The sequence below is a fragment of the Pundamilia nyererei genome, unplaced genomic scaffold, assembly GCF_000239375.1.
Source record: "Pundamilia nyererei isolate P.nyererei 1_Seehausen unplaced genomic scaffold, PunNye1.0 scaffold00069, whole genome shotgun sequence".
NCBI lineage: Eukaryota > Metazoa > Chordata > Actinopteri > Cichliformes > Cichlidae > Pundamilia > Pundamilia nyererei.
The window spans coordinates 2664969-2685070 of record NW_005187470.1 but is presented as its reverse complement, the minus strand read 5'-3'; the positions used below and the strand labels follow the sequence as shown (position 1 = coordinate 2685070).

At 39.2% G+C, this 20102-nt stretch overlaps 1 protein-coding gene across 1 annotated transcript; it reads left to right on the top strand.

Moving 5' to 3' along the window:
• The first annotated feature begins 15932 nt into the window (after window positions 1-15932).
• On the top strand, window positions 15933-17120 carry clrn3 (clarin 3). Its single transcript, XM_005736502.1, has 3 exons — window positions 15933-16164; window positions 16514-16699; window positions 16843-17120. The coding sequence occupies exons 1-3, from the start codon at window positions 15933-15935 to the stop codon at window positions 17118-17120; spliced, it is 696 nt and encodes a 231-aa protein (XP_005736559.1).
• Window positions 17121-20102: the final 2982 nt, after the last annotated feature.

Genomic DNA, 20102 nt, shown 5'->3' with positions numbered 1-20102 from the left:
CCCGTCTGTCTAGACATCATCACATATCTTGTGATGACAGCCCACTCATTTTGGCTATTGTGATTGCAGTCATGCTTTTGATGCATTATTTATTAGCCTCCCACAAAAAAGTCCAAGAATTTTATCCTCAGTTCTAATAAACTGAACCACAAATTTAAACGCTGAAGCTGATTACAGTGTCGTAACGCAGTTGTTTACTTTCCAAAAAACCTTAAAGCTCAGAAATATAAATGACACAAAGGTCGCCTTTACAAAGTATTGTGTTGTTCTGACATAAACAGTACCCATTTTCCTTTCTTATAGCTTCAAAGAGACATGTAAGAAGAGGGAACTGGGAACAGGATAATCTCTAGCATTAAAACAAACTCTTGTTCTACTATCTGGGACTTCATTATCATTCTTTCATTCAAACTAAAAGGCGTTGTTTCAGTGGAAGACACAAGATAGAAGGAAACAAAGTGGAGATACAAAGGGTATCAGAGGGAGTTGGTACAAAAAAAGGCATGAAAATCTAAAGCCTGAGGAGGTAAAGAGGGGGAAGTGAGACAATCTCAGAAACAGACAGAGAGAGACAAAACGAAGGAAAGAAAGAGGGAATACAGATCAGTCAGTGTGACCTGTCCTTGCCCCACAAAAACAAATGACATCAGGGTGGCTGCCAATCAGCTGATGTGACTCAGAGAGGCTGTCAGAATTCACCCCAGCTTTATTTTCCTGTTCCTGACACTTCCCTGTAACTTTTATAAAAAGGAGACAAATGGGTAACTGTAATCACACTGCATATTATTGTAAACTGAACTCAGCTAACAGTGTTTTAATTACTGAATTTTTAAAAATCTGCCTTCTGATAGAATCTAATTGTTTCATTACAATAAAAACCCACAGCCTTTTTATTCTTTGTGCAAAAATATAGCTTATGTAAACCAATCCGGCAACCGTTTCACTCCAATTCATGCGCAGACACATTAACAGCGAGAAAAAAATGCAATTACTCTGGTTAATGTGGCTTGCTTTAATTAGACGCATCTTTGGTGACAATGCAAAAACCATCACAAATGGCAGCGCAACAGGAATTCTCAATGACTGCCATTTAGAAGCCGACAATCTCACCGTCCTCTTATTGAGTGGAATCACTGTTTAGCTTTAGAGCAAACCAGAGATGAGAGGCCGGCTTTTGTTTACTCTTGTAAGGAATCAAGGACACAGCATTTCTAACGTTTTGTGCAAATCATCACAGAAGCTTGAAAAGTGACAATTATTCAGGCAAGGCTTAGCAAAACGATCCATTTTTGTTGCATTCTGAACTTTTAGCAATTTAATCGTAAATATCAGATCTGTATATTTGTGTTATTATTTTGTAGCTCGACTATGAGTTTATCTGAAAGTTCAAAATTTGATTGTGTATAAATGAGATGTGAACAAAACCCTTTGTTTAAATTGGAAAGGGAAATCCTCTCAGTGCTACACACTGTGGAATGCAGATATAGAAAAAAATCATTTCTTGTGAGAACCCAGAGGTTGAAAGTAAAACATGCCCCTGCTAATCAAGTTCTCTTCTGCTCCAGAACAACAATGTGAACACGTTTTAATAGTCGGTTTCTATAGAAACAGATCAATGCTGATTTCAATGATAAAATGCAGTTGAAGCCCTTAAGAGAAAGTTTTACTATTGCAACATCTTTCACTAGAAATAAAATACAAATTAATCAATTCTGTAATCCACTGCGCCTGAATTAACATTTCAATGAATACAGTAGGGGGCATCATTTCCTTGAATGAAAAAGGTTTTTTTTGTTTTTTTTTAAAAGCAAACGCCTGAATCAGCAACTTTAACCGTCTTCTAATGATATGCAGTGTGTTTGAGAGTGAGATAGATGATGTGCTACAGATATCTCATCTATACTTGACAAACTGGGTGTGCAAAAGTGAAAGAAAGTCTAGTGATAAGGGCCCACAGTAGAATATATTTACTGCATATTAGTAAATCCAGACAGCAAAACTGTGTGTAATTATGACATATTTAGTCTCCTTAAACAATGTAATTTGGAAGTGTGAGTGACAATTAATTTCCCCTTTTGCTTGACTTTCCCCCCACTATTGATGCATTAATGGTTTGGACTCTAAACCATTCATTTGAAAATGGCCTATGCTGGTCTCTCTAAACTTTAGAGAGACCAGCATAGGCCATTTTCAAATACGGACTGCAGCCCTGAACTATTCTAGATGTCACCCAACAGAGGTGCTGAGGTGTGAAGATGTGAGAAAGCAAATGTCACGTGAGGTTTGATTGGACATCAAACGGTCTTCAATCTGCAAGCTCCCCAGCACCAAAGAGTGCGTGTAAGCCAACTGAACACAATAATTAATTATCAGTTGAATTACTAGTGAGAAAGCAATGTTGTGTGCACAGTTTCCTGCACATCGTCTTGCCAGAACTATCACCTAAACCAAAACTGAAAGTTCATACGTGAAAAAGAGGTTGTTCGATTTCTTATTTTGATTTCTCAGCAATCAAACTACTGTAATGTCAAATTTAGAACAGGGAAAGTTGCAACTCTTCACATTTAAAAGCAAATATTTGTGCTTTTTGTGCAATAAAGACGTCAAAATTGGTTCCTTATAAAAATGCTTATGGGGCATATGTAGATTTGCCAAGTGCTAACTAACTGTATACATAATTCCCCCCCAAAAAACCCACAGAAATGAATTCAGGATCAAAATGTAAAAAGGCTTGCATCCCAATGACGTCTCTGGGGGAGGGAACCCGGAAACAGAAACCCCCCGTTGCCATCACCCCAGCAGGATTTAAAGGAAACCTAATTGGACATATGCAAATGAAAGATGTGTTAAAAATTCCTCTTTATCATTGGGGGATGCATTTTGGCACCAGTTACCATAGCTCCATAAATTTCATCTTCCCCAGCTTGGGCTTGTTGTATGATGTCAAATGTGCATCCACTCCCTATTTTCTTTCTCTCTGCGTCTTCATTTCCCTTCACAGCGTACACCCAACCCCCTTCCATATTTTGACAAGAATCAATTACAGACACAGGAATGCAGGATGAAATGTGTGGCCTGGAGCATGTAGGATTTTATATCAGACCCCACACCGGTATGATAGTAACGACAAGGGTGGGGAAACTATAAAAACAACCCTCTGCTTCACCTTGATTACCACACTAACGTTTCCAGTAGCTTGATATTTCTGGTAGCCAGAAGTATCAAGCTACTGGAAGTGCACTAATGAAAAACAACCAAGCAGATATGTAGGAGTTTTGGCTTTTTTACAGGATTAAAGTGCACAAGCGCCGAAGGACCAAACACCTGCTGGTGCAGCTACACATGAGAAACAGTGTGCCACTCAAGCTGAACATGATGAAAATGGACTCCAACTAGTCTGCACTAATGAGTTTTTGCAATGAAGCTGAAGGCATCTCTATGGCTAACTAAGCAGCTAACTAGTCCCCTGCTGTGGCCCAGCTGCTGGATGCGATAGTACAGCGATGAACTGGCAGAAGTACAGAGCTCTTTTTATTTATTTCCTCTTGTAATTTAGCCAAGTTGGACAGACATCACTGATGGCTCAGAGCGCATGTGTCAGATTTGGTTCAAAATGCTGCTCAGCACACAACAGACTCAACATTTACCTCGTATCAGATTCGGCCCCGCAAATAAACAGCGCAGCAATGCAAAAAAGGTTAGCATTTCTTTGATGGCATGCTGTGCTTCAAAGAAAACCAGCAGTCCTAGCCTCTCTTGTCTTCCTCCTCATCTTACAGTAGGCAGTCATAAAAGACTGCAAATGAGGGGGTTTCTCAGTATGTTCAGAGAGCAAGGCGTTTTCCCTCTCAAGGGAAGACAGATCTGATGATCAAATCCTTTCCTGTCTCCTTGTTGAGCCCCTCTCTCTGCAACGGAGCGCATTTCCCTCTCTAATGCCAGCCATGTGTCACCCACTACTGCCAAACTGTTTTGATAAAAAGCCTAACTGCTGAATGTAGGAAACAAGGAAACAAATTTTAGATAAAATCCATATGTTCAATATCTAAAACAATAGAGTGGTATAACAATGATGAAAAGCAAACAAACACCCTTTTCCACTTCTTTTAATGCATTTAAGCCACAAACATCCCCAGGGAAAATAATATAAACTGTGAAGCATAAATGAGGTCGTGTTTTCAAGTAGGACGAATGACATTTGCAGCCGAATAACAAATTTGTTATTTTGCAAAAATAGGCCATATAGCGTAGCAGCATTAAAAATACATACCCCTATGGTGTATATTTGTCTTTTGCTTAGTCTCCAGATGCAGAGAGAATGAACGTGGGGAGGAAGAAGTTTCGAACAATCCTCAGTTCACCAGCGGTAAAATAGACGTTTGTGTGAAGAGCCACCCACTGACTAGGCTTGGCCCACAAAGAGACTCACTGTGAAAATCGGCCCTGAGACACATCATTATTATGATCACCCTGATCTCCAACCTCATTTTACTCCTTGCCATGATTCTCCATGAGAGAAACCACTCTGCTTTTTGATGACTGACTGTGATCCCTGCTCCCTGTTAACTGCCACACAACTATCTAGCTCTATGAGACATTATGAAACAGGCAGGCCACGAAAGCAAGCCGCCAAATACAGGAGGAAGCAGTCTGCTAGCACGCATTGCTCACTTATTATCACCATATGTTGCAATCACTGTATCTCCAGGGCTTGTAGTGCATCAGTGAGTGAGGTTGTTATCAGCTCTAGAGCAAATGAAAAGCATTTCCTTTACATCCAAGTTGTTGGCTCTGGAATACGATATGCATTTTTTGAAAATGATGAAATGTCATTAGAGGGGGATGCCTTAGTTTTACTTTCCATACAACAGATTTTTTTCAGAATAAAAGCATGCTTTTCCTAGCCAACAGAATGTATTTAAACTAATGACATATGAAAAAAAATACACCAACATAGTGTTGTTTTGTTTTTTATTCTCACGAAAAAACATCTTTTTGAGTAAAGGTGCAGACAGAGCTGAAATAACTATCTAATCTACCAATCAAGACACTGAATCAGCAACCATTTTAGCGATCAGTTAACAAACTGAATCATATTTTAAGCAAAAAGGTCAAACATTTGCTCTTTCTAGCTTCTCCTCTTTGAGGCTTTGCTGATCCTCTTTCCATTTTTCTGTTTTATATCAATAAACATCGGAGGCTTGATCTAAAAGACAAAGTCACATTGTAATTTGTATTTTGTGTACCAACATTCTGAAGCCCTGAGTTTAGCTATTTGACTGTTGCCCACCACATTTGGATGCAAACATTTGACTAACTGTAGCGCTTGGTAGCTGAATTGTTAGCAAGATGCCTTCTTTACTTCGTATAATATTAAATCTTTATTCTGGTGTGTGGCTACCTTAATAGGTTGCTACCACTTGGCCAGGCAATGTAATTCTGAAACACATCACATTGCCTGGCCAACTGGTAGCAACTTGTAAAGGTAGCCACATACCCTGAATCATATTCTTCTTTCTATTTTATTGTAACTTTTAATTGTAAGTTACAAAATAAACATCATGTTGTATGAAAAAGACTTTTTATTGAGCATATAAATGTATAAAGAAGGTGTTTACTGAAGTTATCATTTGTGAGATATAGCTACTTTTTGTAAAGTTTATAATGTAACCCAATGTTTATTTTAGGTACCCAGCATTTAAAAATAACAGATATTTAGCTTAAACACAACAGTTAACCTGCTGATTGACAAAATAATGAGTAGAAGTCAAAATAACCAGTTATAGTTTTATAATATCACGAATAAACATTTTTAAATTAGATTCTTAACTTTTACAGCGATGCGATTTGTGGTTCTGTGGCTTGTCTCCACTTTTGTATCTCACTTGGCATCGAAGCTGACAGTAATTATGAAAAACAAATGTCCTTTCATTGTAAGCAAATGGTGTAGATGTGGCTTTGTCTGTGACTGAGCACAAAAAAGCTTTGGCAGCGTTTGGGGGAGTGTTATTGTTGACAGTGTGCTTTCCCAGTGGGAAAACATACTGCATGACCAAATGTTGCAATGATCAGACACAGACAGTACGGCACAGTTTTGCTCATTAGCATAAAAATCTTTCTGGATACAAATCAAGAGAATAGACATGGAATTATGAGCTGCAAGTCATTCAAAACACTCTAAAGTCTAAATGTTTCAGCAGTTATAGATTAGATTTCCATAGCTGAAGGTCAGTGGGACAAAGTCATGTCATGGCACGTATTTTCTTACATAGATGAATCAATGCAAACTACCCCCTAGAGCTCGATGCCTTCTATACTCTCACATCTAAATTATTATTGATGCCTTTGCAAACTGGTGATTTATTTTCTAATGGAAAACATCTCTTGTGATAACACCTCAAACAGCTATAAGCACATTTTTGAGGAGCAGACCAGTGATTATATTACCCTGTAGAATTGTTACAGAAAGGCTGGAGTGAAAATATAGCACATGCTTCATGCTTATCAGCACACACTACATGTTGGCTAACCCCTGACTGTTGTTTCACTGCAGTATCGAACTGCTGAAACTCATTTCAACACAATCATCATAGTCAAAAAAAGAAGAAGCCTCGACACTATCCAGCCTCCCAAAGTCAAAAGTTAAAAGGTGCTTTTAATGAACGAGATCCAGCCTTGTTCTACACTCCACATCTTTTCAGCTCGACACAAAAACTGACAACCCAGATATTGAGTTAATGTTCGTCTCTGTCGCTGGAGGCCTTCGTGATGATCAGCACATTTGCAATTTTTACAAGTCTCAGCATACCAATGTTAAAAAGAAACCCAGGAAAGGCTGTGACTCTGAAGGAATAAAATAACAGCGTGACTCTGATTTTTTTTCTTCACATAGTCAGCTAATAAAAAATTACTTGTGTGTTAAAATAGTTGTTCTGTAGTTGTTGTGAAGCGATCAAAGAAAATAAGCCATCCTTTTAAATTACTCCATTGTATTTGGGTGAAATTGTTTGCTGGTGTTATTCCAGTGCCGTCAAACTGTATCATATTTCTGAAAACACACAATGAAAATATTGAAGGACTGACATAATGATCACAAACAACTCCCTGTGCAGCAGCCTTGAAAGAATGAATAGGAAATGAGCTTCTTTAGTAAGCATCCATTATTCATTAAGCACTGTATTCCTCCATGTCGACACCCTCTGTAGTGACACAGCCAAACCATTATTTCCTTATTCTCACCATCACTCACTCTTTCTCTCGCACCAGTTACACCCAGCTTTCATGTTATCGCCATATGATCAGCTCCCAAATGCTTTACACTAGATAAACTCTACAACATGCAACAACTAGTAAACTAACTGCACTTGATGTTAGCTGAAAGAGTAGAACCCTGCAATAATGTTTTAGTAAAGACAAGAGCCACTGCAACTGAGCAGTTTATGGCGATGCAAAAGAAAGGCTATTGTATATGCTGACATATTGCAGAGAATAAACCTACCTGACATTATACAGGACTGATAACATAAGTCACAAGATCATGTGAGCCCTTTGTAAATTGTGCTGCAGAAGAGATGAGATAAGTTAATCATGCTTTCTATATGCGCTATCATCACATGCGACGCAGCCACTTTTAGACTCAATTAAAAGCCACTTAAAATGCATCTAAGCAAGAATATGGAAGTTCAGTACAGGTTGAAATTTAAAAAGAAGGTAATTCCAGATACTATTTAGAAACATCACTAATCTCCACACACGGACAGGGGGAAGGTTCAGTTTTGCGTTATTCTTTTTCTTTTTTTTTTAACTCTGGAGACATTGCACATTATCATAAACATCGAGCTATAATGGAATGTGTAGGTGTAACATCTGTGGACCCAAGATGACTGCATCTTGAATCACGCTAAGAATATACAAACGAGCCTGGAAAGATATCCTCAAAAGCCGAGTCTTTTTTCTTCTTAGCTGCCAATGTGAACCCAGCCTCTACGCTGCCCTTTGTTTTCCATCGAAAATCTAATATTTGTTTTTCCAAGTCATCCATTCGGATAAAGTAAAATGGACTGAACATGTTTTAAGCCAAGAGCGGTATATGTTTGCTTTCCCTTCAGCTAAGTCACGCCACAGTGTGCAGGGAGTTAATCTCTTCTGGGCTCCACCCTACCTGCACTGAGCAGGTCACCGATTTAGGAAGCCATTTTTCAGCTAAAAATGCTTAATTTTTATTTTAGAATCATATCTTAAGAAACTGGCCAGCTGAGCCTTGTGATTATTAAAAAATACATTTTGTCCATCTGCTGCACTTCCTGCAAAACACAAGCCAGCACCAGCATAAAGACACTTAAAAGATTACAGAAATATGTGTATACCATTGTCCAAAAACCTTGTCATCTAAAAGCGTTGTGGTCTACTTTGTAAAGCTCTTATGTATCAACTTCCATAAACACAACTAAAAAACTATGCGTTGTCTGGGGTAGGTAACACCCGCATTACTACTTGTGGAGTGACATAATTCTGTATGTCCCTGGGCTATATTCTCTTATTCAAACCAGGTGGGCCAAACCTAGCGGTCTGTATCCTAAAATGAATAGTAAGGATCATGAGATGGTTACATAATAATTTTTTTTGCACAAACTCAGTTTTAGTTTCTCCTGAGGCTCCATCTTTGAGGTAAAAAGCTTCCTTACTGATGCTTACAATCCAGGGTCATGCTCAGGATGTAACCTGTGATACACCATCACAAGTAGACATTATTTCATACTAACTGCTAAGATGTGTTTCCTGTCCTTGAATTTTTCCACTGCTGTTTCTAAGAGCACAAAGCCATCACAAACCCCTGTTAAATTAGCAGGCTAAACAGTTTTGCTTGAAAATGACTCACATGATTAATCAGTTATCATTATCATCATGCCAGTGAATAATCATTGTAGGTACACATAATTGAGGTGCATAAATGAGACAGGAAGCAGCTCTTTTAGTGATTTTGTTTTTTTCAAGGGGAGGGCCTAAATAATATAATTTTAAAGTCTCCTCTTTTGTGTCTCATGTGTTCAGCTCCACTGTTTTTTCACAGGGCCAACTTACAATGCCTCCTTTGAACAGAGGTGAGTGAGCTCCGAAGCATCTGAAGAGAGGCAACTTTGATCTCTATCCAGCTGTTTCAGTGCTTCAACTATCCAGCTGACTCTTTAACACAGCTGACAGTAAACAAAAGCAAATTTCCCCAACTTCAATTTGGCCTTACAGGGACGCTAAAATGCTTAGATTCTTATCTAAGCAACTGAAGCATCTGATCAGCCACAAAATCCATTCTTGAGCATGGCAACAACATCCAAGACTGAGTCATAATGATATCTTCAGCCACGAAAACAACAAGGAGTCATGCAGCAAGAAGAGACACAAGCGACTTAGAGCAACTTAACACTATATGAACAAAAGTATTGGGTTAATCTTTGAATTCAAGTGTTTTCTGTCTAATTGCCGCATGTGTATAAAATCAAGACCCTAAGCATGCAGTCTGCCTATGCAAACAATTGTGAAAGAATGTGTCATTTTAAAGAATTCAAAGAATTTGAGTGTGGTACTGTAACAGGATGCCGTCGATGCAACAAGTCAGCCATAAAGTGCCAGACCATATAATGTTACAGAGCGGGTTTGCTGAGTGCTGAGGCACATTGTACGTAAAACGCTCCAACACTCTGCTAACTCAATAACTGAGCTCCAAACCTCGTCTGGTATTAACATCAGGAGAACAACTGTGTGCTGGGAGCTTCATGGCATGTGTTTACATGGTATATATGGACTTTGTTAATTCTGCACTGGGGGCATTTCAGTGATTACAGCAGCACAAGGGTCAGGAAGAAAAAAATCAATTAGAGATATATTAAAAATATAAAAATAGAATAATTAAGCAGACTAGTGTACCATACTATGTACAAATGGTTACTATATAAGACAAAATACACTAAAATATCTTCTTTTTACTTGCACATAAGGTGCAGTGGAAGTAGTAATGGATACAAATGTATTTTTTAGCTTCTATTTATCCTATGTGGGTGTTGCACAGTCTGACTGCTGTCGGGATGAAGGACCAACGAAAGCACTCTGTCCTACAAAGTGGTTATAGCAGTCTACAAGTGAAGGAGCTGCTCAGGGCCTCGTCTCATGCAGTCTCATGCAAGGCGTGAAGGATGTTGTCTGTAATGGACATCAGCTTAGCTAACATCCTCCTCTCACCCACATCCTCTATATAGTCTAGAAGGAATAGCCAGGACAGAACTTGCCCTATTTACAAGGCTATTTTCCTGTCCTTCTCTATGCTATCAGCTCCCCAACAGACAACAAGATTGCAGAAGCCGTCATTGTGTCGTAACAGGTCCTCAAAAATATCCAGAGAACCCAAAAGACCTCAGGCTGCCCAGCAGATGGAGACGACATGTGGCCATGCCATGATGGACTAGGTCCTGGAGATATGATACATAATGTGTAGTGTACTGGGCATTGCTGTGTGATACCCAGTACTTTTGCTCATATAGTGTATGATTACAGAGAAAAGACAACAATAGCAAAACAAGATTTCTTTAGTAGAAATCCATTGCCAGGGAAAGTAGTGCACACAAAAATTGAAAAACAAAAACAAAAAGCAGACCAATCAGGAAGTGGGCGTGGCTGTCTGCATCACTGTTTACAAAAAGTCTGCGTTTCAGTCAGACAAAAACAATCTTTAACTTTTCAGACTAAACGTAGGCCAGCAGCATTTCTGACAAGTCGCTCTTTTTTAAGGATGCCTAAAACACAGTAGTGGTGTGTGTACTGGGCCAAAATGTACTGAAAGTTACACACTTTAAAAACAAAAGCATGTTAGCAAGGCTTTACCCTGAACTACATGCCAAATAAGGCTATTACAAAAAAATGAGTGGCAACCTTGAATGTTAACATGATTAAATGTTTTTCACTTATTTTAAAAAAAGATGTTGAGTCTCTTCGTTTCCTTGCAGCTGTGCAGATCAGATGGTGAGGACTGTTGTGATTCAGAAAGATACAAGTGCAGGTACCAGTTTGTTCAGCTTGCAGTTTGTCTGCCCTTGTAGCAGCCACATGTTTAATCCATGTAACAAGGCCTCCTTCCATGGAAAACCCTTTGTGTGTCATTTAAGTCCCACCTCACTGTGAGGTTACAGGCCTGTCTGTATCCTACCAAAGCCCTACAGCAGGAAGCAAAACACCACTAACATGCCGTTTCTGCTTTTTTAGTTTGACTGTTATGTCAGTGCTTTCAGTTACAGTTTGCTTTAACTGTCGATTGAGCTCACATCCAAAAACAGAAGATCTATACAGTTAATCCTCCCCATTACTTTTCATTTATGTATTTGGAGGTAAAATGGAATAGCAGGGTTAAAAGCAAGGGTTAATTTTCCATCTTCTCTCACTGCATGACTAAAGATATGTTTTCTCATTATTTAGTGTTTTCAGGATGAAGCCAACATCTAGAAGGAAGACTGCAGGGTTTGAATTCTGCAACATTCGCCGCAAGCACAAACAAGCCTACGATTGCAACATGCTGCAGCTTAATGGGCTTCAACAAACTTCCACCAAGGAAAGCAGAAAAAATAGCAGGTTGGATACAAATACTATCTGCATCAAAAGGAAGATCTTACTGTGACAATTCCCATGCCTAATTCATTAGCCCTTTTTCAAGGCTATGATCATTTCCGCTGGCAAATATCTGATGAGTTCTGGGTCAGACCAGACTCATCCCTAAATGTTTCAACTTTATACCAATTAGTTCCTTCTCCGTCTATTTGAAAAGAGCGTGAAAAAACATGTGCTTGAAAAAAAAACCTTCAAGCAGAGTGCAGTTAATGTATTTGCAGTCTAGGAGAGAGCACAACATGATGTGTCAAAGTTAAGCATTTCCAGAACTTAAGAGAGAAGTGGCAGATAGTTGAATTGGCAGTTTAAGGTTTATATCCAGCAAGCTGTTAGAAACTCCAGGTATGGACATCACACTCCAACCCACCTCACTTTGGATTTCATTAATCATCACATCTGTTCATTTCACGCAGCACACCCACACTAAAAGGCACTTACATTCACCACATTCCAACATACCATGTTTTCAGTTCTATCTATAGCAGAGCAGAACTAGAAAAGAACATCTTGGCGGTGATAAAAACACCAATTAAATGTAAGCTGGCAATAACTGCTGCAGCTAGTAACTGTTGAGTAGTTACGAGACCAAGGCGCTATTACAAACAACATATACGCGCTCTCACACTTATTTCTCGAGATATAACAAAGAAGGAGGTACAGAACATACCACGGACAGGGCCTTTTGATTATGCCAGAGATTAACTTACATCCGGTATCCTTCAGCAGAGCAAGTACAAATTACCCTCAACGAATAGCGTTTCGCTCGAGTCAAATATGAATAGCAAGAAGATGAAAGCCAAATCAATCTGCCAGCAGCACTCAGCAGTCAAATGTTATTTCTTCCCGCGGCCTTACACAGACTCATTTGTCTTGGCGAGCACAAACTATTTGTTTATTTCATTGCATCCTCATTAGCTTCTGCCAGAGCAGTGTCAGAATCTTCCTTGGGTCTATGCTGTATAATTTAAATGAAATTCAGACACAGACTGTCTACATAAGAGACAAAAGAGAAGATAAATGAGCATTAAGGAGAACATGTTGCATGACAGCTGCATTAATATTGAATCAGCAGAATGATGCAAGGTGTGTTACAAAATAAAAAGAAAATGAAGCAATACAGACACATTACAGTTTATTTTTCAAATTTAACAGAGACCCTTTATGCGTTTTCCTATTTCTGTCATACATATAGAAGATATTCATATTAAAAAGCTGTCGGTATGTGCAGTTAATCACGAAGAATAAAAAACCTCGGCCTCAGACTGCTCTAGACAATCTGTTTCTGTCATCCCAGTCACAAAGCTCCTGCTGGGAGCAGAAGTCCTGGCCACTAACAGATCAAACCTTCTGTTTGCAACGGGCGACCAATCAGGAAAAAAAGCTGGCTTAAAAGGAAGAAGATGAAAGTTAAAAATGGCTTGTTTCAGACAGCGTATGACCTAAGGGTTTGCACCAAGGCCTTATATAAAGTGAATACAGAATACAGTGCAAGAATCGAGCATAATACCTTCCCTCTAAGAATTTTTCTCTGGTTTCTAGAGAACATGTAATTGATTTGTCTTTCATAGTCTAGTAGCAAGAAAATCTTGGTAGGTCCTCAAAGAACTAACCTTTGCTTGACAGAGTATTCAGGTTTGTCTGGCAAGATCCTTAAGCTCCTTTATGTTGTAATGAACCAGATATTACAGACATTTGTTATTTTCTATACTAATCCAAGTTCATTCTGGAGGCGGCTCTACTCAGGCTGTAGAACCTGGCTGTGTCAGGATGACTAACAGACTTAATACAAGTAACAGCACCTCTATAAACTTGGCTAATGTTATGGCCCAAAATAGTGTGTAGTGACAGTACAGTGGCAGCTTGGTCCACTGTAGGCCAAGCAAGAAATGAAAAATGTGACATGAAAAGCATGTAGAATTAATTTCAGTGCAAGACTACAAATCTGTTTCTGCGTGGTGTTTAAACTGAAGTCCATTCATCAGTACAGGATGTCAAAGTGACCGCTCCTGTTGAAGGTCAGCAGAGCACAAACTCAATTGTGTCTTGGTTCATTTAATTTTTAATTTCCATGGTCTGATAAGAATCAAATGCCAAATACAGCACAGCATCTTCCCCCTTGCATTGAACTGGCAAACTGCCACAAGCAATCTGCTCCGGGGATGCTGATTTTTTTGCTGGCCCTGACCTCTAACCTCCCATGGGAGAGTTCTTCCCTTTGGGGATTAATGTCATTTCTGGTGATCATTACATTAAAACCAATGTTCAAATGCTTCGGAGCCAACAGAGCATTCAGCAACCAAATAACATTAAACTTGAGTCAAATTTTAACCTGACTCAAAAACCTGGGTCCTCCTATGACTGCAAGTCTAAGGAGACCATTCATGATATCTGAAGTAGTAATCCAGCCGTGGTCACCGACATGTTGAAACTGGCACAACTGCAGCCCACGTAAGAGTCAGCTAGCAAGTATGAAGACAAGAATGATCATTTTTATTGTTATGGTTTCTAAATAAAAACATGACGGTTAAACAAGGTAGAAGGGGGAGACTAAACCCCAAGACAGGGGATCAGGATAAAACTCCAAACGCTTGATCCATTAACCCATATTCACTGACGCACCGGGTTGACAGAAGTCGCTGCAGGTTGTCAAAAGGGGAGCTCAGAGCATTTAAGCACACGATAAACATGGTGACTTCTACGAGGAATTCACTCACTGCAACGGTAAAGCTGAATGCGCACCTGAAATGGACGCTAAATGTGAAAATTCCACGCGCTGCTGTGCGTAACGGACAGGTAACACGGCGTTTGACGTGACTGGGAAAATGACTGAAAATTTGGATGTTTCCCTCACCTCCTCGATATACAAGTGTCCGGGTGCAAAAAAGACGATGCAATGCCATAAAGGAATCTCATCACTCACCTTAGATGGCTTTAATATTCAGTCCTGAGCGCAGATTGTCTTGGAAAAGCCGAGGCGACGCTTCAGTGTTGCCGCCTGTCACCGGGAGGGAGGAGTTTGTGTTTACTCCAATATAACAGAGCTGTCAGCAACCGCACGGATCCTCTCTGTTTTTGGCGAAGAGAGGGAGCCGCAGTCTGGCCACAAACTTTATTACAACGTGTGTGTAGGACTTCTGCATTACAGATTCACTTTTTTTGTTTGTTTGTGACAAAGTCGTGTGGTTCCTTCTGAAGGTGTGCTTTAACTTAATAGGATTACATACTAGAGATGAAACGAGGGGGATTTGTGATTTAAATAAAGTGAATGAATTATGTATCATTTTTTTGAACTGCAACAATGGGTGATAGACCGACACAAGAGTCTTTTGTTAATATGAGTAAATACACGTTCAAAGAATTGAATGCGTCATGGTTTAGGGGAATGGAAAAAAATGATTCTCTCGATCATTGTAGCTGCTTATCTGTCCTTATCAGGAGGCATGTATCCCTGCCCTGAGGTTTATAGCTCCAGTCATACTGGAAAAGCAGAACACTCTTCCTGTCTATTCTCAGAAAGCAGCAAATAGCAAAAAAACTGTGAAATGTGATCCACAGTGAAACACGCTAATCTGATTTCTCTGTAATTTTGACATTTTATATAGTGTAAATGTGATTTATAATCTGTGACACTCCCCTGATAGCTTTAGTGCTTTATTGATGACGTATGCGTGTTATTAAGTGACAGCCCTCTTCCAGTAATTTTCTTTCTCATGCAAGATAAATAATTCATCTGCAATAAGTTTTATTGCCCTGCAATATCAAGGAAAGGACTTTGAAACCAAAGGCTGCAAACCTTTTTTAATAAGTCCAGCAGAAGGTGTGTGAAGTTCCTGAATTACAGGATCAAGAATCCTTGAAAGATTTGACATATTTATTTTACATGTTTTGAAGTTGTTGGGTTTTGTTTGGCTCAGATCTTCAGATTCATCATCTGCACTTTACAATAATTTACTTCAAAAACAAATAAACTGTATATTTCTTCTTTTCTTCTTCTTTTTTTTTACATGACAATGGCATGGCACCAGTATTATTGTTGGTGAAACAGGTGTCTCTACTATGACAACCAGCTCCATGTTTCCCTTCAAACCAAAGGTCGCAGCCATAAACATGACATTTTATGACCAGCTATCTATATTCCCCTCCAACAAGGAAGGTAAATGAGAATTACTTAGAGAATCTTTAGAGGCTCAGAGGACCTTGATCTCATTCTGTGGCTTCACCAGAGCTTTAGAGAAGAAACTCTGGGATTCGTGTTTAACTAGTGTAACTGGAATACAGTGATAATGCCTTCCACAAAGAAGACTCTGCATTTCATATCCAGTGCTTTGGCTACATCTATATCTGTTGGGCTTATTGGATATGGCATGTCAACAAAGTGGGTTATAACAACCATGGAGTGCGCACAAAAGGCTACTGGTTTGTACAATGGATCTGCTGAGATCACCTTGGCCCTTTTTGATGGAATATTAGAGAGATCCTCCTGCCCCCTGTTTGGAGCTACAGATAGATTCCAAGGTAATTTTCAAAAGTTCAACCAACTAGAAACAGACTCAAACAACAAAGTTCTCTCATATATTGATTAATTTTGACCACCAGCTTCTGGTCTTACTCTAGAATCTGTGTCGCTCTTAGTGTGCATAATGAAAAGAACACACTGTCAACAGTTTTTCCTTCTGACACAAGCTGTTATGATTAGAAGTCCCAGACAGATATCTCAAAATAAAGACAAATGCTATCAAAACTTCCATCGTGAAGGAGAATGAAACTGCTCAGGCAGTTTTACCAGCCTCTTGTACTCAATAAACATGGAAGTTCAGTACAGCATTAAATGTAGGACCATAATAACCTGTGTTTCTGTGTTTAGTGATTCCTACATTGGCAGGAAGAGAAGTTGCTTCAGTAGTCCTACACGGTCTGGTTTTGTGCCTTCTTGCCCTCTGTCTGCTGTTTTCGGCATGCAGCATCCTCATCTCTCTCTACAATAGTGTCAGCAATCCTTATGAAACCTACATGGGGCCTGTTGGAGTCTACATCTGCAGCTCTCTCAGTGGTAAGTGACTGATATGTTATAGCAGTAAGCATGTTGCAGTTGCACAAGCGGAAGTGCTGGGGCATTTCCATGAAAAAATAAGGTGTGATTTTTGTCCTATTCTTTTGTTTGTGATATTTCTAATGCTACTTATTCTCCTGCAGCATGCTTGTCTGTGATAGTCCTCATCCTGTTTGTGGTGAACATCAGTGCGACCAATATGGCAGAAACCTTTGTAGAAAAGTATACTGAGGGTGTTCCAGTAGCCCTGAAGGGAAAGGCTTCAGTGATGCAGGTAGGATATTACCTGGTCATCCCTTACACAGTGCTCTCTCTCATTGCCATCGCCTTGATCTACACATATGAACATGCAGCCTACACACGCAAAAAAGAGCAGCAGAAGCCTACAGAGGATGCACCCATGGACTTAACAATGTATTAGTGCAACAGAGACCATGGAGTTTTCAATACCACTGATATATTAAAGACTTTCTCAAGAAACCTACTGTAATGAAAGATAACCAACTGTGGTTATACACAGTAAGGTCTGGATACACGGTAAAGCCTTGTTCATTGTATGATAGATTTATAATATTTAGTCTTACTATATCAGGAATAGTCTGGTCGGATCAAGTACCTTACACTTAAATGTCATGTTTTGAGCAACAATTATGTAATTTCAGCATTTTGATCAAATTTGATATCAAGGTATGACAGTGCAAAGTGTTTGCTGATACAGTAAAAATATTACCATGTAAATTTATTTTCATTCATATGTTTTTGACATGAAATTCCATTCTTAAAAAATAACTATTTATTCTGTTTGTTTGTTTTTTAATTTTGTGTAATCTTTTTGGATTAAATGTATCAATTTAGTTTGTTTTTTCTTTTAAAAAAAACCACCATTGTAATATAATCATCACAAAACATGCTTTACAGATCGTCAGGCAGACAAAACCTCAATGATTTTACTGTGTTCTGTGTCCATTAACATCAGCTTGCAAAATAAAACATTAGAAAACATGAATAAAGTGATGAGATTGGATTGATTTTACTTGAAAAAATGAATTTTTGCAATTTAATGTTATACATTTACTGCGGTACTGCATTACAGATTCACTACGAACAAGCAAAATGATTACATTTATTGGAAAAATCTAAAGAGCGAGTCAAAAAAATGGATGAACCCACTGAGGGGGTTTTTACTGATGTCTGCTGCCCTCTATCTCTGAAATTATGTAATTGCAAAGAGATGCCAACAAGTCAACAGTTTCAACCGGGAATAAAAGAAAAGGGATTTGTTTTCAGTTAAAGTCTCTCATTTGCTATTATGTATTACTGGCACAATCATTTGAAGGCTCGAATTTATCTTTAGAAGGGAGAATTAAGGCACACCCAGTCTACCCAACATGGAGTAGACCACTGGTACCCACCTTTTCATTGGTTCTGGTCCACAGACCTGCCAATAAACTTGATAACTGAAAAGCAGCATGTGTTCTGTGATACTTATTTCTTCAGTCAGTTTCTATATTACCTTTGGTTCTCCCTGTTTCAATCAACTGCATTTATCTAACTACTGTTTCCACTTGGAGTCAGTGTGAATATATATTTACACCGCACATAATTATTTATTCTACTTTCCAGTAAATGTGCTTTGCCAGCAGGTAACTACACAGCTACTTACCTTCTGAATTACTACAGAAGCCATATGGATTACCTTTCTTACCTTCATCAATTCATGGCTCACCAGTGAAGCGGTGCTTAAGTTGAGCCCTTTAAACTCCAGTGATGCATTGCATCTTAACTGTATCCTTTTCCACGTGAGACCTACTACAGAAACCCCTGATGAGAGATAAAGATTTATTACTCAACTGTTTAAAACATTTCAAAGGGCTGGAAAAATCGCAGCCGATGCTGACCAACGTATTGATGGTTACAAAGCTTGCAGATTTTGTAAAAACATAGATCACAGATAGATCTTGCTGAGAGTTGGCGCCTATTGTCTCCTGGATCTTCGGGCATTCTCACGGCTGTGATTCACATGGCTGTGTTGACATGAGAGCAAGGGTGAGGTGTCCTGTTACCGTTTCCCCTGTCCCATCACTCAGGGCCTAAAGTCTGTTTGGACATGCCCTTTGCAGCACCTCTCAGCCCTGCAACGCCTTCTACCTGCCTTCAAAAGAACCACTCTTCCTTAAAGTCTCACACTTCAAGGGACCTGTGGAAGGATGCAGCAATTTGCTTTGTTGTCGTCAGCGCGAATATGTATTAAATTTCATGCATTTGCATGCTTTCTGCAGCGATTCAGAGACATATCAGACCTGACAGAAATTCTGTTAGTAGAGCAAGAAAACTCACCATGCTTTTTGAGGTGAAAAAAGCCAGTTTTTTAGTCTAAAAAAACAGTCATTACCTTTCAAATTGTAGCTTATGTTTTATAACATGCCACCAAATAGCTCCTGCCAAATATCCTTCTTGCAGAGTGATGTAGACTGACTTAAACCTGCAGCTGTGACAAGGACGCAGTGTGAAGTTGCGACAGGTTGTGTTCTCCAGAGGAAGCCACGTCAAAGCATGTCTCAGCACAAAACCGCCTGCTGTGAAGATGACAAGCCCTTCACAAGAAAGCACGGATTTGCCAGCCATTAGAGACCCTTTTAGTTTATGTTTTACTTTAACTCTGACAGAATGCAATAAACCTGTCTTGATCTCTAAAATGATCATTTATTTATTTAGTTAGTTAGTTTCAGTTAGCAAATATATATACAGCTTCAATCACACTTTCACTTTCAGTCATTTCAAGTTGATACACAGTAGAATTCCTCAGTTCTGAACATCAGCTGGTTTAACAGCAGCTATAGGAGAGATGTTTAACTGTAACTATTACTGCTCTTCCTCTTTGTGCACTGAGGTGTGGAATAGCTACTAATAACGGATTCTTCTTGCCGTTTGCTGTGCAAACACTGACTGAATAAAATCAGTGATGGGCGGTAATCTCTTCCTCTCTGCATACTCTCGGTCTCAGAGCTGACCAGAATGGATAAACCTGGGATTAGGCAGAAGCCCTAAGCCCTGACCACTCACTCTGTGTGATAGGATTAAAGCAGAAACTTTTGTACCTGTGAAACATTATCCACTAAGGTCCTGAATTACAGAGGACTGTGAAACAGACACCTCCAGCTGCGGGGAAGTGGGGTCACACATTCAGCCATGTCGAGTAAACGGTGGTAGGCCATAGTAGAACGGGGGAAGGCCTGGCCACCTTCCACTTTTAGGAACATATTGCTGGCAAGTGAGCAGTATGGTGAATACATGTAGGAGTATAAAGCTTTCTACTCTAGTGAAGAACTCAAATAGCTTTATACAACATGTCATATTCACCCATTATTTTGTGCAAGAATTTTTTTCTACATCTAAGATTAAA

Excerpts from the sequence above, each read along its gene's own strand:
- clrn3 (XM_005736502.1), top strand. The coding sequence starts at position 15,933 with ATGCCTTCCACAAAGAAGACTCTGCATTTCATATCCAGTGCTTTGGCT. Across the intron at positions 16,165-16,513 it reads AGCTACAGATAGATTCCAAG|TGATTCCTACATTGGCAGGA; the intron begins GTAATTTTCAAA and ends TTCTGTGTTTAG. Across the intron at positions 16,700-16,842 it reads CATCTGCAGCTCTCTCAGTG|CATGCTTGTCTGTGATAGTC; the intron begins GTAAGTGACTGA and ends ATTCTCCTGCAG.